The 19248-nt window shown below is 45.3% G+C and overlaps 1 protein-coding gene across 2 annotated transcripts in view; it reads right to left on the reverse strand.

The window, feature by feature from the left end:
• Window positions 1-59: 59 nt before the first annotated feature.
• Window positions 60-19248, reverse strand: part of ZDHHC7 (zinc finger DHHC-type palmitoyltransferase 7) — a 30136-nt gene continuing 10947 nt past the window's right edge. For both annotated transcript variants that reach the window (XM_055000737.1, XM_055000738.1), the window contains 6 exons: window positions 12250-12572; window positions 9901-10025; window positions 7193-7289; window positions 5956-6037; window positions 4931-5061; window positions 60-3642 (listed from right to left, as the gene is read on the reverse strand). In XM_055000737.1, coding sequence (XP_054856712.1) covers window positions 3466-3642; window positions 4931-5061; window positions 5956-6037; window positions 7193-7289; window positions 9901-10025; window positions 12250-12555 — 918 coding nt within the window. In that variant the 5' untranslated portion in view covers window positions 12556-12572 and the 3' untranslated portion in view covers window positions 60-3465. The remainder of the gene's footprint in view (window positions 3643-4930; window positions 5062-5955; window positions 6038-7192; window positions 7290-9900; window positions 10026-12249; window positions 12573-19248) is intronic.

Here is a 19248-nt window from a genome sequence, read left to right on the forward strand (position 1 = left end):
CACAACCTCATGCAACTATGCAGGCCAGGGAGAGAAAGTTAAGCATCCAACACAAAGACTTCAATTAGTCACTTTATTTTACATTTTAAAAAAAATTTACAACAGAACAAGGGATTCAAAAGCCAAGAAACTCCATGTTCATACAGACCATTCACACACACACGCGCATCAGCTAAGTCACGTACAGGTTGGAGAGCTTCCAAAGGGAATTTGCTGAATTCCAGCAGTATAGCCTGTCAAACAGCATATAAACAAATGATCCGGGCAGCTGTAATCAATTCCCAAAGGAGATGAAGGTGCCCAATAGGATATACAGCAGGGTCTTCTTGAGCGTTCTGCAGTTTTCACCCTTCTTTATAAACCATATAAAATTTCCTCCCTCCACCCGTGATGCCTGTTTAGAAGTTCCCTCAATAATATGTGCACAGACTTAAAACAAAAAAAATACATAAATAAGAAAAAAAAACCCCTGCAGCATCTTTGTTTCTGGGCTGAGAGGGTACTGACTGACAAGACCCATTTAAGCACTGTTTGGATCTTTTGTGGCATGTTCCATCTGCTTAGGTCATTTCTAGCTTGTTGGGAAAGACAGGCTATGGAGCTTTAACAGCAAGTATATTTGTGACCTGGTTCAGCCTCTATGCAACAGAGGTACAAGCCACTCCTCTCCACCATGCACATCACAGAAACAAATGCTCCCCCATCCAGGTCATATTCCTGCTTTCCGAAAATAGGAGAATTGCATAAATCTGTCCATACAGGCAACTGTGTTGAGGGTGCATGCCCTTTATACCCACATGACGTGCATACTGGAGAGGAGCAGTCCATGCCCATGTGTTTACCAAGCAAAGGAGACTGACGGCAGCATAAATCAAGACTCTTGCCTCATGTGGGACCGGTCTTGTCTCCTTCTCCCCCTATGCTATTCTGCACACTTCAGGTTTAATCCTAACGTGCCAAATTGGGAAGCTCCCCTGAGGACACATCTTGGGACACTGTGCCCATCCCAATTCAAGCCAATAGCACAGCAAGGTGGCCAGATCGCCAGCACTCCCTCCCCCGACTCGGAGTTGGCAACCCTCCATGCGAAACCTCAGCAGCCCCCCCCCCAAAGAACACAACAAATAGAATGGGCCAAGATGCTATGAAACGGGGTACAATGACGAGCAAATAAGCCACAAGGGATTTATGGTTAATACTGCAGGTGGACCACCAACTCATGGGCTGGAATCCAAACAAGCATGTACGGGCTGGGGCGGGGGGCTGCTGGGGCAGTGGTGGTGACTTTGCTTGCAACACTCAGGGCAGAAGAGGCAAGCCATATGCTGAAAAACTGCTTGACTCATCAGCGATGGGAAGCACTGGGGCAAAAAGTGGTAAACAATGCTTCAGCAATGCATGGCGTGCTGAGAAACACACACACACACACACAGAAACACACACCCATGCATGCACACAAACATCTTTTTTTGGACTCCAGCCATGGGACAGAAGATCCTTCAGCACTGTGGTGCCACTAGCAAAGCAAAAGACCAACCCTGATAGGTTTAAGGCAAGTTTTACAACAGGAAGGGGTTTTTTTTTCCTTTTAATCTTCCCCCCTCCCCTTACAAGCACTCAAACTCCAATTTCAAACTGAGTCTTCTATTTCGATCCTTGGGTGGCAGTCATTTAAAGAATGGGAACAGGGCCATTTTAGGACTCTTATCTAGCTTACGCTCTCCTCTGGCTCTGTTCCTTTCCTTGATGATTTAAGAACACATTCAAACTTAGTGCCTTTTTCCTCTCTGCAAAGGGCAGCCAAGGCTGTTTATATGCAACTCACCTTAGAATCAGCTTTCCTGTCATTCCTTTAGGGGTTTGGGGGGGGGTGTATGTATATGTGGAGGGTTTTAAAATCTTCCACACACAGATTTTTCCACCCTTGGAGTCAGGTTAGCATTGAACGCTTTGTTTCTAATGATGCCTCCTGCCTCTCTCAGTGGTAACATTAAGCAAATGCAGCGATACTAACTGCTACACAACACTATCAGGGGGCACCTTGCCACAAAGATCACACAGGAAATCACAATTCTAGACACACCACAAGCTCAACCCTTAAACATCCCCTTGCCTTTGTGGGAACTCTGATGTACACTGGATACTCTCTCATGTGCAAGGGCCCACCAGCACCCGCAAAAAGCTGAGAAGCGTCGCTCATGAATCCCCTTCCGCATGCAGAGGTGCTGGCGCTGCTGCTGAAGGGAACGTGAAATCTTGCACATGCGTGAGCTAGGCGCGCGTAGCAATGTGCACCTGTGAAGCTTAGAACGGGAGCCACACGAGGTGAGCAATTATGACTCTCCAGAACCAGAAAAGCTAGTTTCTAAACAGCACGTTTCACTCTGGGCAGCAGCCAACTTGTTTAAAGAGCTGTCCCACTTCAGAGTCTTGCAGGTCACACCGTAAAACTGAAATACGAAACCTATTTATTTTGTCTGGAGTGGCAACTTCACCAGTCCAACCCTGAAGTACGGGCAGCTTTTCATGCAAACACAGTAGAGGGATTTGTGAAAAAAAAAGGGTAACGAAATTGGAAGTGGTTGGTTTCACATCAAGAGCCTTTCAAATCAACAGAAAGACTCTGGCCACAGCAGCCCCCCATTTACTTTGCAAGCTGACAAAGCCCTCCTTCAGTGCACCCAAGGGGCAGAAATGGATCCTTTTCATTATCAGGATGTGCAAATCGGCACAAACGTTGGAGGGCAGACGACAGCCTTGCAGTGGGATTGCTGCGTGTTTTAAACATTTAAAATTAAATCCCCCAAACAATTCGACCCATGGTGAGCCTTGGGAAATTCTGAGGTGTTTGTGGCCCCTCAGACAGTCTGGCAAAGCAGCTGCAGATACAGGACTTTGGGGAGAGGTTTACGTACAGGAATATGGCTCGGTGGACTCAAAAAACAGAACAGAGAAGTTACATTATGGGACTGAGCTTTGCCTGAAAACTCTTGGGATGAAAAGAAGGACTGCGTTTGACCAATGGTTTCAGGCATTTATACCTTATACATCGTGACAGACACCTTCACCTCAGTGCACAGTCTTATAAAAACAGCAGAGGTAAACTCATAAAAAAATGCGTATCAAACTAAAAGGGGTTCAACAAAAAAAACGCATAATTAGTTCTGTAAAATAATAAGTTACAGTAGTAAGACGATATTTTGGCTTCTCCGGTGTGACCGTCCATCTTACTTGGGGTTTTTGTTTTTGCTTCCTGCTCAAAAGCCACACGGGGGAGCATCCGGCTGACGCTTCTGTGAGTTCATGAGATGTTGGTGATTATAAACGTATAAAATTCTGCTTGCTACAAGCAAAATGTCTCACTTGTGTGTTCAGTGACAGCAGCCTTCTTTTCCTGGCCCAGAATAAATACGATATACTACTCTTTTGTGCATTGTCAGTTCCAGCATGATTTTGAGGACAGGCTCAGACAGAAAATTCTGGACCTCCTTTCTTGGCTCTCAGTATCAGCCGCTTGATCCGAAATCCTGCAAAAGGGTTGATCCACAGCAGGGAAGGTTGGCCCCCAAAGACAGATTTCATCCCTTCCCAGCGTAGCCTCCGTTCCCATGTGGGCTTCTCGCTCTTCAGCCTTTCAATTTCCTACAAACAGATTATATATATATATATATTGATTAACTATAAATGACATTTACACACACACATCATTTATAGTATCAATCAAAGACCAGGCAAGTAACAGCATACAATCTAATTAAAACATACAGTCAGGGTAAACTGCATTGTTAACGGATCTATCCATCTAAAAAACATTGAATTTCCAGGATCCAAATTCTTAAACATTTAAAACTTTAAAATTAATAAAATATTTAAATATTTCCCCCTATAAAATCCTTCTGGAGCCGTATGGCCTGCACAGCAAATTTTGCCACCTTTAAGGTGGTTTCTTGGTCGCTATCGGCTAAAAGCTTATCTAAACAAAATCTATCATTTCTTCCCAGGAACTGATTGAGAGTCAGAGTTATATAGGCAGCTCTGATATTTTGGTAAAGTTTACACTCAAAAAGGACATGTCCCTTTGTTTCCATCTTCCCAGCCCCAAATACACACACTCGTTCCTCATATGGTTGCTTTGTGTATTTACCCTCTATGACCGCTGATGGTAACATATCCATTCTAAGAAGGGTAACTGCTCTCCTGTAGTCAGCTTTATCCAAATTTTGAAAATATGGCATCATTGTCACTTTGTTTAAATTTTCTATTCCCAAAAGATAACCTTTAACCTGACTCAGGTCATGTTGTCTTTCAATGTCCAAAATTCTTTGTTTAAGAAAAAGTTTAACAGAGCTGTGTTCCACATCCAGCAAAAACTGTTTAGAGAGACCATAGTAATCCAATTTAAGCTCCGTTTCCTTAATCCAATATGGTATACTAGAATCTCTCACTATCAGGCTAGCTAAATCAGAAAGTTTAGTCATTAATTTAAACCAATAAAGGATGACAGCGATCCAGACGAATGAACAGATAGATAGATAGATAGATAGATAGATAGATAGATAGATAGATAGATAGATAGATAGATAGATAGATAGATAGATAGATAGATAGATAGATAGATAGATAGATAGATAGATAATTTAAAAAGGGAAGTTGAGAGATGGCACTGGGTCCAACAGGTGCAGGGCGTGGGGAGCTGGAGATGGGAGTGCAAGAAACCCAGGGTTAAGTGCACAGACAAGTAACTTGCCAGATGTTGCCAAAACTAGGGCTGTATCCAGACCTCCTAGACAAACGAGAATTTATCTGTCATGGGCACCAACCTGGTTTGTTGCTGCACTTACGTGCTCTCTCCCACCCTACCTTGAGTTTGTGAAATCTCAACAGAACCAAAATTTGGAGCCCAATAGCAAGCACGGTATTCAGGCCTTACCGTTTCGTCGTTGCATATTGAGTGGATCTGGGTGCCAAACATCACTGCGGTGAATGTAAGAAACAGAAAACCCTCAAGGCACAAGAAAATCAGAAGTATCACAGTCACGGGTGGGGAGAAATCACTGCACTCTGGAAAAAAAAATTCAAAATACGTTGCAAGAACCACATTGTGAAGAGGACATGGACAATTCTAGAATTTAGGGACAATCTACACATTATCTATTTAAGTGGATTTTAACCTGCTACTCTCTAGTGGCAGAGTCAAGGCAAGCTTTGCTTTAAAACATTACCCAAATGATAAAAGAGGAATATCAAGGCCACCAATAAACATTAACAGTATACAATCATACTATCAAGTGTGTGCAAATCCCCCAAGCAATTTAGCCATCTCTTTGGGGGGCGGGGGGAGGGTAACCAATTCTGCTCTGCACAGCCTTCAGAATCTCAGCAGAATCAGTGCTTTTCTGACATGCTCAGGAAAATGTGGGAGCCACCACAGAAAAGGCCCACAAAACAGCAGCAGCTATTTTTAACATGCCTAGAGGAGTGATTGGTGTATAAAGTTGGGTTGCCACAGGAGAAGCAAAGTTGCAGCCCAGCTGCATACTGTGAGAGGTGGTTTTTGGAGGTGTGGGGGCCCTTGGCCATGAAAGGTTTTAAAAGGTAAAGAGAGAGAACCTTGAATGGAAATTGTGACATGGAAACAATTTTCTTGCCTGCATCACTTCTATGCAAAGTCCACACAAAGCGCTCTACTTTATTTGGGAAGGAGGAGGGAATCTAAGCAAATGAAAGCTTTCAGTACTTTTTGTGTGTGCGCATTTTAACTTTTTTAGTACTATAAACTGCCAGGAGTTTTTAGAAGGAGGGAAGGGATATCAGCAGAATGAACAAACAAGCCTAGCTAGAAGGCAAGGTCTGAAAGCACGCAGCTTGGACTCAGCGGCCTCTTCCTTCACTAGGCAGCAACCCTTCCTCTTAGCAGTTCAGGGCTTCTCAGAAGCAACTCTGGGTGCCGCTTACCAGTCCACTGTCCTCTGACACAGGAAAAGAACTGAAACCCACACAGGATGAGAGCATGAGCAGAAATCAGAGCTATGTACATCTGGAAGCAAGAGAAACATCCCACAGTCAGTTACCAGGCACGCCTGTGTCACAGACAGAACTGAGAAACCATCTCTTCCCAGTCTCTCTCACACATCATAGCCAGAATCCCAAAGGGCACAAGCAGACTACTTGATTTTTAAAAATCTTTTACGGCAGCTGACTACTGTCCTGCATTGCAAAGTGTGTTTAGAAATCCTCTCCGGTCCGTAAGAATGCAAGAGCAGGCCTGCTCGATCGGTGCACGGGTCCCCATAGTCCAGCGTGCTATTTCCAAGTATGCCTAACCAGACGCTTCCGGGAAGTCTGCAAGCCAGGCGCAAAGGCTTCTGCTGTCATTTGCCCCAGCCCTAGCAAGGGGCCTCAGAGGTGCGCTGCTTTTCAACCCGGAACTTCCGTTTAGCAATCGTGCATTACAGACATGAACAGGCCTATCCTCTATCAAGTTGTATAATCCTCCTCTATAACCATTCAGGGCAATGGCCATCACCACGCCTTGGATGAAAAAATCAAAAGGGTGAGGAGAGGGAAAGCAGCTTTGTGAAGACCACCAAACCGGGCAGATCTCGGCCAACCTGCACCAAACCGGGCAGATCTCGGCCAACCTGCACCAAACCAGGCAGATCTCAGCCAACTGGCTTCAACCCGACCCTTGAAGTCCAGCCACAGCAAAGCATCTTTGCCATGCTGCTTTTTTCCTTTTTCTCGCACACCTTCAAGGATATAAATGGTACACGAGAGGTTTCCTGGTATTGTACCTTAATACCAAGAATGAGCCATAGGCTGTGGTTACTTTCTATTCTCTGTTGAACTGACAACAGTTCGTGTATCCCGATTGGCAAGTTTTATCCTGGCATTGGTTTAGCTAGAGGCAGTTTTCAATCTGGGGAGAGCCAGTTTGGTCTGGTGGTTAAGAGCAGCAGGACTCTAATCTGGAGAACCGGGTTTTATTCCCCACTCCTCCTCTTGAAGCCAGCTGGGTGACCTTGGGTCTGTCACAGCTCTCTCAGCCTCACCCACCTCACAGGGTGTTTCGTTGTGGGGATAATAACAACATACTTTGGAAACCACTCTGAGTGGGTGTTAAGTCATCCTGAAGGGTGGTATATAAATCAAATGTTATTATTAATTATTATTATTATAATTCCCTACTCACGGTAAAGAGCACAAAAAACCTCTGGTTTCTTTCACCGACACAGTTGTTGACCCAAGGGCAGTGGTGATCCATCTTCCGGATGCATCGCTTGCAAATACTAGTGGAGGAAAAGGAACAAAAAGTTATGCTACCTGGACTGGGGTGTTTTGCTCTTGGTGGCACAAAAGAAGAGCAAGTCTGCCATCATGCGTGTTGCACATTTATTGGTTTCTTAAAAATATTTACACCCCCACCCCAATGGTCAAAACATGTATCTTCCAAAAGCAGAATGGAGAAGGAAAACAGATTTTGAAACTGAAGGAGTTCTTGTGATGATACAGAACATTGACCTGGCTGCTCAAACATTAACATTTGAAAATGAATGTAAGCTGCAGATAGCCCGATATGCAATACAGGATGTGAGCAAATGTATTTCCTGCAGGTACATGTGAATAAATATGTTACTTTCCCTTAAATACCAAAGTCAGGCCATAAGGTTAAGGGAAGAGGGCAGGTTTCAAACGGTGGTGCTGGAAGACTGATGCTCGGCTCCTTGGCCCCTGGCTTACGGGGTCTCACGAGGTTCCATCTTGTCTGCCATGCTTTTTAACATCTGCATGAAACCTGGGGGGAGTCCATTTGGAGTTTTGAGCTGGGTTGTCACCAATATGCAAATGATAGCCGGAATTCTGGCAGAAACGCAGACTAGCTTCACCAAACCCGTGTGTGCGTGTGTGTTGCCCTCAAGTGAGAGTTGACTTATGGCGACCCCTAGTGAGGTTTTCATGGAAAGAGATTAACAGAGGTGGTTGCCTCGGCAACCCTGGTCTTCTTTGGAGGTCTCCCATCCAATTACTAACCAAGGCAGACCCTGCTTAGCTTCCGAGATCTACAAGATCAGGCTCACCTGGGCTATCCAGGTCAGGGCACCCAACCCATGAAGGACCTTTGATCCACCTAGCCTGGAACTATCTGTATTGACTGGCAAATGCTCTCCAGGGGTTCTCAGGCAAGCAAAGATCTTTCCCACCACCCGCAACCTGGTTCTTTATCTGGAGATGCCAGAGATCGAACCTGGGAGCATCTGTATACCAGGCTCAAGCATCATAGCTATGCTTTGGCCAATGTAAAAGGATCCACGTCGACCAAAACGCGTTTAGGAAGACATGTAGATCCTTCCACTCCCAGCCCCTAACTACTGTGCACAAGGCTGCCTCTGGAATTAGAGCCTTGGCGTTTCCATTTGCCTTTGAATGAATAAATCGGCCTGACATTGAGGTCAAGATGTGGTACGTCTAAGTCCAATGCTTGTGTACTCAGAATCACAGAGTTGGAAGGGGCCATACAGACCGTCTAGTCCAACCCCCTGCCCGATGCAGGATGAGCCTAAAGCATCCCTGACCAATATTCATCCAGCCTCTTCTTGAAAACTGGCTGCCATATTTGGAACCCACATGCTTCTTGGGGCAATCATGTGTGCGCGTGTGTGTCTATAAGGGAGTGTTGCCCCCAGTCCGAACAACAGTAAGTAATGTGATGGATGAAGGAGACGGTATTCTATCAACAGCCTTATCCACCTTGTCTGGAGATAGATCAAGATGGGTCGCCATGTTAGTCTGTCTGTATCAGTAGAAAAGAGCAAGAGTCCAGTAGCACCTATAAGACTAACAAAAATTTGTGGTAGGGTATGAGCTTTTGCGAGCCACAGCTCACTTTTTCAGATACAGCTAGAATGTGAGTCCATCTGTCCTCATATCTTGGAGAGTGGAGTGAAGGGGAGCTCACCACCTCCCTAGGCAGCTGATTCCACCTTTGAACTACTCTGACCATGAAGAAGTTTTTCCAAATATCCAGCCAGTACCTTTCTGCATGCAGAAACAGATAAAAACAGACAAATGCCAACTGGCAGAGGCTCTTAGGTAGAAGAAAATCTTGATTCAGTCCAGGTGGATGCATTGCCTTGAGCGTCGTTATTACCAACGCTGATTTCTCCACACCCACTACCCCTCTGCGTATCATTCGGCTTCTGCGATCACTCCAGAAGAAAATCCTGATATCCTTTGGCTTGGCTCTAGACCTGCCTCCTCCCTCTCACGGCAGCCCACTGATCTCCATGGAATGCTGCTCCCGGGGAACGGGGCCCCTGAAGAACGGGGCGCTGATGTGGGAAGAGGGAATTGGTGGAAAGCGCCAGTTTAATCTGGGTCCAACCCTCTGGCCGGAAACGTCAGGGGCTGGATGTGGGGCCTTCTGCACACACAGCAGATGTTCCCTTTGGTATCAAGGCTCTCTAAGTAAAACTGAAGAGGGGCATTGTGAGCGCAGACGAGCGCCGCTTCGGCTTTCCCAAGTATGAAGTGCTTTGCCATCACAAAGCCTCAGCAAGCTTTTAAGCGTTCGTCTGAGTTTTTGAATTGGAAAAGAGGGGAAAGGGGAGGGTGGGGGCTAGCCAAGCTGAAGCAGCATCAGCTGCACTGACAAGTCAGGCTCCTGGGGGACAGCCTTTAAGGATCATGACCGTCTTCTGCAGACAAAAAAGAACCCGCTTGAATGCCACGGCCTTCTCGTTCATTCTGGGACAAGCTGCACTGAAGGGCAGGCAGCTGGAACCGCTTTGAGAAGGCAGAAAGGAAAGAAAAAAAACACGCATACATCTTCGAGAGAGGACCAGGTGCTGCCTCCCGGGCTCGAGGCAGAAAGCACTCGAAAAACGGCAGCAACTGGGGTACCTGCAGTGGTGGGCGCGCTCCGGTTTGATGCTGCAGCACTTCGGGCATTTGTAGATCACCTCGCCGGGCTTCAGCTGCAGACTCTCCATGTACTCTTTGGTGGCGTTTCCTTTGGGAACAGCCCCCTAAGGCATGTCAGAGGGAAGACAGACAGCGACTCGTCAGTGAGAAGACTCGTACTCGTTTATGTAGTGCCGTCGACGTGCTTGGCACTTTACGGAGTAACCGAAAGGGCAGGGTGGCCTGCCTTGAGAAGCAAACCACAGACGTTTTGAAAAAAGGGGGGGGAAGAGGTGGGGAGGAGATTGCATGAACATAAGGCGAGGATGGGGGGGGGTGTCACACAAAAAGGTTATGTTTAGAGGAGGGAGACATGGGTTAGGGATTAAGAGGTGACTCACAGGCATAAAAATCAGCAAAGAAAAGCAGAGGCATTTGAAGGGACAAAGGACATGCAGGCTGCACATCCAGGGCAACAAAGACTACTGGGGGGGATGTGCTAGAGTCTGATCAGCAAGGCCACAAAAAGACTTCGAAGGGAAGGACTAGGAGGCTTGGAAGGACAAGAATGCATGGATAGGAATCTGCTGTATTTCTAAGAGTCACAAACTACAGTTTGCTCTGCCACTCTCTCCCTCAGCAATTAAAGCTCCAAGGTGCATTTTCAGACAAACACTTTTGCAGCATTTTGTAACAGAATCATAGAATCATAGGGTTGGAAGGGACCTCTAGGGTCATCTAGGCCAAACTCCTGCACAATGCAGGAAATTCACAACCACCTCCGCCCCGACTGCCCCTGTGACTCCCGCTCCATGCCCCGAAGATGAGTCACCACCAAACGGGACTCCTCTAGGTAAACCCAAACGGCAAACCACAAACTGTAATTCCCCCAGAGGTTCAAACAAACAGCCTATATACTTATTCACAATTATTTAAGTTTTTATATTTATGTGTTAAAGTGCAACAGTGCATAAAGTGTTAATGGTGCATACATTCGCATATAGCTATCATCACTAACTGAATAAATATCAATAAATAGATCTCCAATAAATCCAACTGGTGGAGAGTCCTTAGGTTGTTCAATGAACAGAAGAGGGTAAAACACCTCCAGGTGTAATGATATTGCTGATTTGGGAAATTCCAAAAGCAGGGTGGGGACGGAGATGGAGACATCTGTACTGGGATAAAAAAAAGAAATGTAGATCCTTAGCAATTTGCTTAAGAATATATATTGTGCCTATGAGCTGGGAATGAAAATATAGAATAGCTTTGGCTGGCTCCTACCAAGCCTCACAATGGAGAGGCGTCTTGGAAGTCCAACCGTAACGTTGCACTCCGCTGGTTCAGTCTTTGGCAGCTGAAATGGTGACCCCAAACCAGAAGAACACACACGCTGTGTGCACAGTTAAGCTGGTTTCTTATTTTCCAGCACACAGCCTTGGTGTGCATGTAAATTGGGTCTCTTGAGAGCCCGCTGCCAAGTTGGCAATATAACGGAAAAGAAAGCTTTGAACAAAAAAACACTACATTCACAAAACTGAGCGGCAGGCTCGAGGACCGAGGAGGAATCTTGCCCTAAGTTAGAAACAGTGGAAAAATTAAACTGACAAGCCACGGATAAGCCAAGCAGAGCAGCCATCAGAAGTGGATGCTGTAGACCTGCCCTCCTTTTCATTTCTAACCTGACTTTTTTGCTGAGCCACTCCCATGACCTTCTGTTGGTGGAGGTGAATATGTGAATATACAAACGAGGCTGCTGTATAATAAACAGAACCTTTGGACCTTCCAATCTAATAATACCCAATCTGATTGGCAGCAAGTCTCATCAAACCTCTAGGTAACTGCTTCCACTGCTGTCACTATTAGGACGTTTCTCTTGATGTTTAGGTAAAATTTTCAGGAAAAGTTTCTTAATGTTAAGAGCCATCTTTCTCAGCACCTGCCCACCCAAGGGCCAGTTTATTGGTGATGCCGAGAATTGAAACCGAGCTCTTCAACACTGCAAATCACGCACTCTTCCACTGAACTATGGGACCTTCTGAACTATGGACCCTTCCACCGAACTATGGACACTGTCACAAGCAGTGTAAGAATGCTGGTGAAAAGAGTAAGGTAGAAAGAAAAGGTGTCACAAGCAAATAAGAGAGACACTCGAACAACGAACAATACATAGATATGTGCAATTTTCGTTCCATCTCCTTTACCTGCCTAGTTTTTTTTTCCAAAACCAGATTGGTGTTTGTATCACTACAGAACGGCTAAATCGTTCTGCCTACAGAGAATTCACTGGTCTGCTACGGTTCAAGGTGCAAAAGATTACAGTAAACTGCTGCAAGATCCTATACTCACAGGATCAGTTAGCATTGTTCTTAGGTGAGAGGACAGCGCTAGCACCGCCAAGCAGTTGAAGAGAACCCCGTTGACGAGGGAGTACCAAAAGTCTTTGGAAGGCAGCAGCATGACAAACGTCACTACAAAATCTGCATAGACGACGAGGAGCCACGTCATAACTGCGCAGACCATCCCGCAACCGTCGCGGATGAACCAAACTCTGTCGGCCACGTCAGCCTCCGAGGACGACGAATCGTAGCTGTCATTTTCGGCAAGCAGCGGGTGGTGCTCAACGTCACGGAACCTGTGCCCAGATGACTGCATGATTTTCTAGACGGGCCCTGGAGAGAAATAACAAGAGGGCCATCAGGCACTAAGGCACTTTGACAGCAGATGCCACTTTTTGTTACGGTGGGATGCCAAGTGGCTCTCTTTGCAGAGGTTGTGTTTTTGTGATGACCTTTTCAAGGAGCAGGACCTTAACCTAAGACTTTGGACTTCTAACTGCAGCGGCCCTGGCAGCTTCCCTCCTCCCTTCCCCTCCTTCTCTCTCACACACATACACTCGCTGTTGTCATCAGAACATGTGTGCAGCTTGCCCAGTGGCGCACAATTCAAATCGGTCTGAAGGCCACCTGCATATTTTTAAGACATCACAGCAATAACCTTGAGAAAGAAGAGCGCACATTATTCAGAGAGAATATAATGGCATGAGGAGAGAAAAAGGCGGAAGTGCCTTAGGGAGAGAAGGAAACACAAACTATTGGTCTGTGGGGGGTGGGGGGCGGTGATTTTAACAAACAAAACACCAAATTAAAACGGTAACAAAGGCTGCTTTCACACACACTTGAATATTGAGCTTTTATTGTACTGTAGCAATAATTTGCAACTCTGTTATCCTGTGCGAACAAGCTAATCCAGTTGCTAATCCGGTTGATATAGAACAAGGGTGCTGTTATAGCCAGTGATGCGAGGATACAGACAAATGCTCCCCCTACATTAAAAAAACTCCCCCTGCAAACAGAAAACTATCACACCATACAGAAAGATTTCAACCAAACTCTGTGCCAACCGAGCTGTTTTCCTATGAGTGGGCAAGTTATCATAGGGCAGCGTTCAAAAATGTCTTTCTGCCTCCCACCTGAACTCTGAAGTGGGGTTATCTGTTCTAACACTCTTGTTTCTATCACCACATCCTGCAGGATAGGGTGCCCAAGACTTCTTCCCATTTTTAGGACCCTCAAGCTTGGGAAGGGTTCTCCCCCACCCTCAAAGAAAAGCTAAAATACTTTAGTGTAGGGTCAGAAGTGAGTTCAAGCTGCTGTCACACAGCAGCAGACACTGAACTATGCATGAGGAGCGCCCCCCCCCCCCCCAGTATGCATCTCACCTCTGCCATGAACTAACCAGGGGGGTTACTTGCTCTCAGCCACACGTTTGCAAGAAGGAAATGCTAAACACGTTTGCAAGAAGGAAATGCTAAATATTATTACATTCAGACTGAAAGTGTACTTCTGCGTGGCTGAAGAGAAGAGAACGCAGTTGGATTCCATATGGTGCTGGCAAGCACGGCGGCTAACGCACACGCAGCCAAAAAAATGGTCTCAATTTACACAATGACTCAGCAGAAAACGGCCCAAAGGCTCAAGACTCAGCAGTAGCAAAATCTCTGCAAGGGGTCATGCTCAGTGATTTCAGCCATCAATTTAATCTCGGGAACAGATGTGCTCACATTTGGTCTTTCAAAAGCGCAGTGCTTGGCGGAGCTGGTTCTCTCTTCCCCGCCTTATGGAGTAAGATCGTTTTTCATGAGAGCTGCTAACAGTGAAACATGGGCTTAATGCTAGTTCTCAGGCTGGACTGACTTAAATCAAAGCGACCGGTGGTTTAAACCACTGAAAACAACCACCTCAACAACAAGACCGATTGATGCCAAGCTTCCTTTTCTGATATTTACTTCCTGAACAATGGACTAACTGGTGGCTATAACAATCACAGGGCACTGTTGTCACTAAACAGAGCACAGTCCGAAAACCGTTGGCTCTGCAGCCCGCACGGCTTTTGTGCTGCAGAATTCAATTTGCTTAGAGAAGGTCCCTTCAGACATCATGTGAAACCATCCTTTATCTGAACTTTGGCCAGGTTGTTAAACCAGGGTCAGCCCACAGACAAGCACTCAAATCCTGGCTTGCACTGACAGATGGGTGATTTCATGGCTTTCTCTCTACAGCCTGAGAGGGCATCAGAGGGAAACAAACCACAGCCTGCATTTCTACATCACTCCAAAATCAAGACTAATACAGTTAATCCAGGCTTAAGCCCACTGAAACCACTTCCAGAAGCCAGCCGCATCAAATCCTGGCTTGATACACCTTAACTAACCGTACTTACTTGAGTGGCCTGAATTCAGAGATACACACAGTTACTTTAATTAAACCACGGTTTTCATGGATGTCTGAACTGAGCCACAGACTACTATATGGTTTCTCTTCCCACTACCGAGGCAAAAGCTACCCTCTTAAGCACCCCTGAACATAAGAGAACTTACTTCCAAGAACCAAGACTCAGACCACTGAACTGTAAATTTTCCAGAAACATTTATTAGGTCAACAAAGAGCTTTCCCTTGAGACAGAAAGTCAGTCTCTCTCTGCACAAAACGCCTCGGCACATGTTCCTCAAAGGTTGGGAGATGCAATGTTAGCTGGGAAGCGTAGTTTAAAACAACAGAGTCTGGGAAGATCACTCCTCAGAGGGTTTGCTAATTTCATCTTCGCCTCCCAAAAGGCTCTGTCAATTTCACCTCCCTGTCTCTGTCTTTTTAATTTCCCTTTTCCGGCTAACATTGCATCTCCCGACACATGTTCTTCATGTGACACATGTCTCATGCAGAGAGACTCTAAGCGTCCATTCTGTTTGGTTGGTTAAAGTTCCCAATATTCCTAATTTGAGAACTGAATGCACTGCAGAGCTCAGGTAGCTGGGTAGTGTAAAAGAGATAGCAATGAGATCATTCTGCCAGGCTCAACAGATGACCCTGGCACCTCCCAGGATCCTAGCATCTCTGATGGCTTGCCAGTCCCTGGGTCCAGCTGGGATGTCCATCATAATAGCCCTGTGTGGTAACACTGAAACCAGTAGGCTTAGACTGGTGTGACTCACATGTGACTCTCCTGATACTGCGGCATTCATAACACATAATAAAAGTCAGTCATGAATTTCCATGAGCACATAATGCTGCCGTATATCAAGGCTGGCCACTGGTACATCATGCTGAGTGTCGTCTTATTCTGACTGACAGCAACCTTTCTGAAACTCAGGCAAAGAACAGTCATTCCCTATACTGGTTACCTGTGACTGGAGATCCCAAGGATTCAGTCTATATGTGCAAACTTCACATGCTCTACCACTGAGTCACACAGCTCTTCCCTTAATATTCTCCCCTTGGCTCTGATAGCAGTCCTCCCTAGCTTACACTTTTGGGGAGCACTTATGGATATGGAATAGCCTAAGTCCCCTCCTTGTGTGTTTTAAACGTGGCAAAACTGCCTGGCTAGGTAGGAATCAGTTGCCAGATGCTGGACGGGAAATGGAAAAATACGAGAACGCAAGGCTTGAGGTAAGACTGGCTTTTCAGCCTTCCACACCCTGGAGATGTGCAGAGATCTAAACAATCGAGGTACTTGAGAAAAAAACCCAATTCAGTCATAGCACACCCTGCTGTTCTCCTTTCCTCCTCTTTCCTATTCATGGCTAATCAGGGCTCCAATAGCCGCTCCCATTCAGCCATCACAGGTCGTCAGTCATCGCTGATAACTACAGTTTCGCCCAGGGGAACTTAATCAAAGTTCCTTCGTCTCACCCCAGAGACAATAATTAAGTTATTGTTTTTGGGCAGAAGACGTTATCCTGCCCCAGGGTACATTCCACAGTAAAACTGGACTACTCTAGCACCAGTCAGTATGTGTGCATTTCCTTGGATCCATGTGCTTACAACCCTCAGAGCCCATCTGAGCCTTCCTGCTTAAAGTGCTGGTCGCTCGAGCTGCTTTCCTCCTCAGACAACTCTGCTCTTCTGGATGGTAAATATTGCCCATTCCCTGAAACTCTATCCAACCTCCTCACTGTTTTTCCTAGGAACTCTGTATGTGTGTGGTGTACGTTCTTGTTTGATTGCTTGCTTCCTCTTTAATAAAACCCCTTTCATTTGAAACTCCCATCTAGTCATTTTGAGATTCCTCTTAGGGGAGGGACCTGGTATACATTGGTGGAGAAGATCTCACAGTTACCCCCCTCACTGCCTCTCCTTGGTCACAGATCCAGAGGAGTTAGCAGTGTTAGTCTGTAGTAGCAAAATAGTAAAGAGTCCAGTAGCGCCTTTAAGACTAACCAACTTTATTGTAGCATAAGCTTTCGAGAGCCACAACTCTCTTCATTAAATGCATCTGACAAAGAGAGCTGTGGCTCTCGAAAGCTTATGCCACAATAAAGTTGGTTAGTCTTAACGGTGCAACTGGACTCTTTACTATTTTGCCTCTCCTTGCACACTAATTCCCCAAACTCATGAGGAGACCATCCCTACTGGGTAACAGATCTCCATCTCTCTTTTACATATGTCTCAATAAGTTTGATAGCTGTTGTTCACATATCAATTTTAAAAGTCAGCTACTATAAGCTTTAACATGTGTGCATGTATTAAATTGAGATTCTCTCCTAGACAGGCCAGGTAATTTTACAAGTAAGAGATTGTAGTTGTAACATTTTTTAAAAAAATTCAATTTCTAATGTTTATAGATCCAGCTAGCTCCACTTCTGCAGATGGCAGAACACTGCTTCCCCCAGCAAATTACATTTTTTGCTTTGCCGGCAGGATCACTGAATTACCTTCCAAGCCTTTTGTGGTGCTACAATGGGCTCCTTGCATATGGCCTCATTAAAATCAAACTGCAGGGGGCGAAGTGAGTCTCCAACTATCTATGTAAGATTATTGAACATCAAAGAATTGTAAGCAGTTTGCAGCCAGATCCCAAAAGTGCCAGGAAAAGCGTGAAACCCTAGACGCACACTCAGTCCTGAAATCACTATCGATTCTGTCCTGTGAAGGGCCTGAAAGCGCTTCATTGATCTGGCAACATCCGAGCAGATGACTCAGTGGCCCTCGCCCAAACGGTAACCTCCCTCCCTGCAGCTGGCAATGTTTAATGCCCGTTTAAACATGGCAGTGCGTTAAAGGCTTTCCGTACGATATTGGCCATGGCCAATATCACCAGATGAAGATTTTGGGCACTCAGGCCAAAATTTGCCCAACTCTGAGTTACAGCTTTCCTAGGCACACCACACAGAGAGGGGGGGAAACACATTCTGCAAATCTCACCAGCCCTGTGGGAGACAGCAAGAACAAACCCTTTATAAAAAAAATGTGATGTGCACCAACAGGAGCCTAAAACGTATTGAGCTAGAAAAGAAGCACTTAGGATAAAGCCTCGTGTTCTCTTGTACCATTATGTTTAGTTCACGCAAACACACATGCTTAGGACTGTTAGACATCCGAACAAAAGGCTGCTCTCTGCAGCATCTCATTTTATTGCATCTGTATGCGCAAAGTTTTATTTGCAAAATTAACATTAATCCACAAACTTGAGTCATCGTCACAGCGTTATTAAGCCACAGCAAGGCAAAATCGCACTTATCCACTGAGCAATCATCTTCACTGCGTGAACAGCAACGATGTAATAGCCAGGGTAAGAAACACAAGTCATTCTCTGCAAGCAGTTCACAGCGTAATCTGCTGGGCAGCTCTCCATAGCAAACATCAAGCTCTATGTTTTTTCCCCAAAAGCAATGGAAGGCCAATTGGTAGAACAAAACAGGGTGGGAAAGCGTTGTGTCAATGAGTAAGTATAACACGCTAGATGTCAGGAAAGACCTACAAACATTATCCGGGGTGGGGGTGGGGGTAGGGAATCCAACCAAGCACTATTCATTGGAGGCATACAGCTCACACAAAAGCGTCACTTCCAAACCACAACTCTGTCAGTCAGAGCACTACAGTCCCTTGTGGCTCCATAAAATTACAAGCCCATTTGTGTTAAGAGTCTTCATGCAGCAACCCCCTTGTGGGTGGTTCCATATGAGGTGATAGATCCGAGAGCTGTGGATAATGAACAACAATGTTTAACGTATAAAGAAATAACTAAGATTGAAGTATCTAAACTTAGAATAAAGACGCAAGAGGAACTATCACCTAACTATGATTGGTTTCAGTATAGACAGATTAGAGACTTATACAACTCAGACTTTGCAAAAGGGGGCATACGAACAGAGAACTCGGAACTAGAGCAGACCCTTCTTAAAGAAGACAAGAAAAGAATATCCAAGGTATACCAAGTATTGCTGAAATGGTATACTGAGGATGAGATAGTTAAAACACAGATGGTGAAATGGGCTATAAATTTCAATAAAGAAATAACAATGGAGGCATGGGAATACTTGTGGAAAACTACAATGAAGACAACGACATGTATCAATATTAAAGAGAACATTTTCAAAATGATCTATCGTTGGTACATGACACCAAAGAAGATTGCGCTAGGGAATTTGAATACTTCTAATAAATGCTGGAAATGTAAGAAACATGAGGGCTCCCTCTATCATATGTGGTGGTCGTGTGAGGTAGCTAGGCAGTTCTGGGGGGAAATAATAAGAGAAATGAGTGAAATTTTACAGTTTCAAATAAATAAGAACCCAGAACTCCTGCTGCTAAACTTGGGAATGGAGGGAATTCCAGCCCATCATAGGACGTTGATTTTTTATATGACTGCAGCAGCTAGACTTTTGTATGCGCAGAAATGGAAAGTACAAGAAGTACCAACTATTGAAGATTGGATCTACAAATTGCTGTATATGGCTGAAATGGACAAGATGACAAGAAAACTGAGAGATCTGGACTCAGGGCAGTTCAACACAGACTGGGAGAAGCTGAAACAATACCTGGAGAAGAAATGGGAGGTGGGAGGAAA

Source organism: Eublepharis macularius, chromosome 16 (genome assembly GCF_028583425.1).
Source record: "Eublepharis macularius isolate TG4126 chromosome 16, MPM_Emac_v1.0, whole genome shotgun sequence".
Taxonomy (NCBI): Eukaryota; Metazoa; Chordata; class Lepidosauria; order Squamata; family Eublepharidae; genus Eublepharis; species Eublepharis macularius.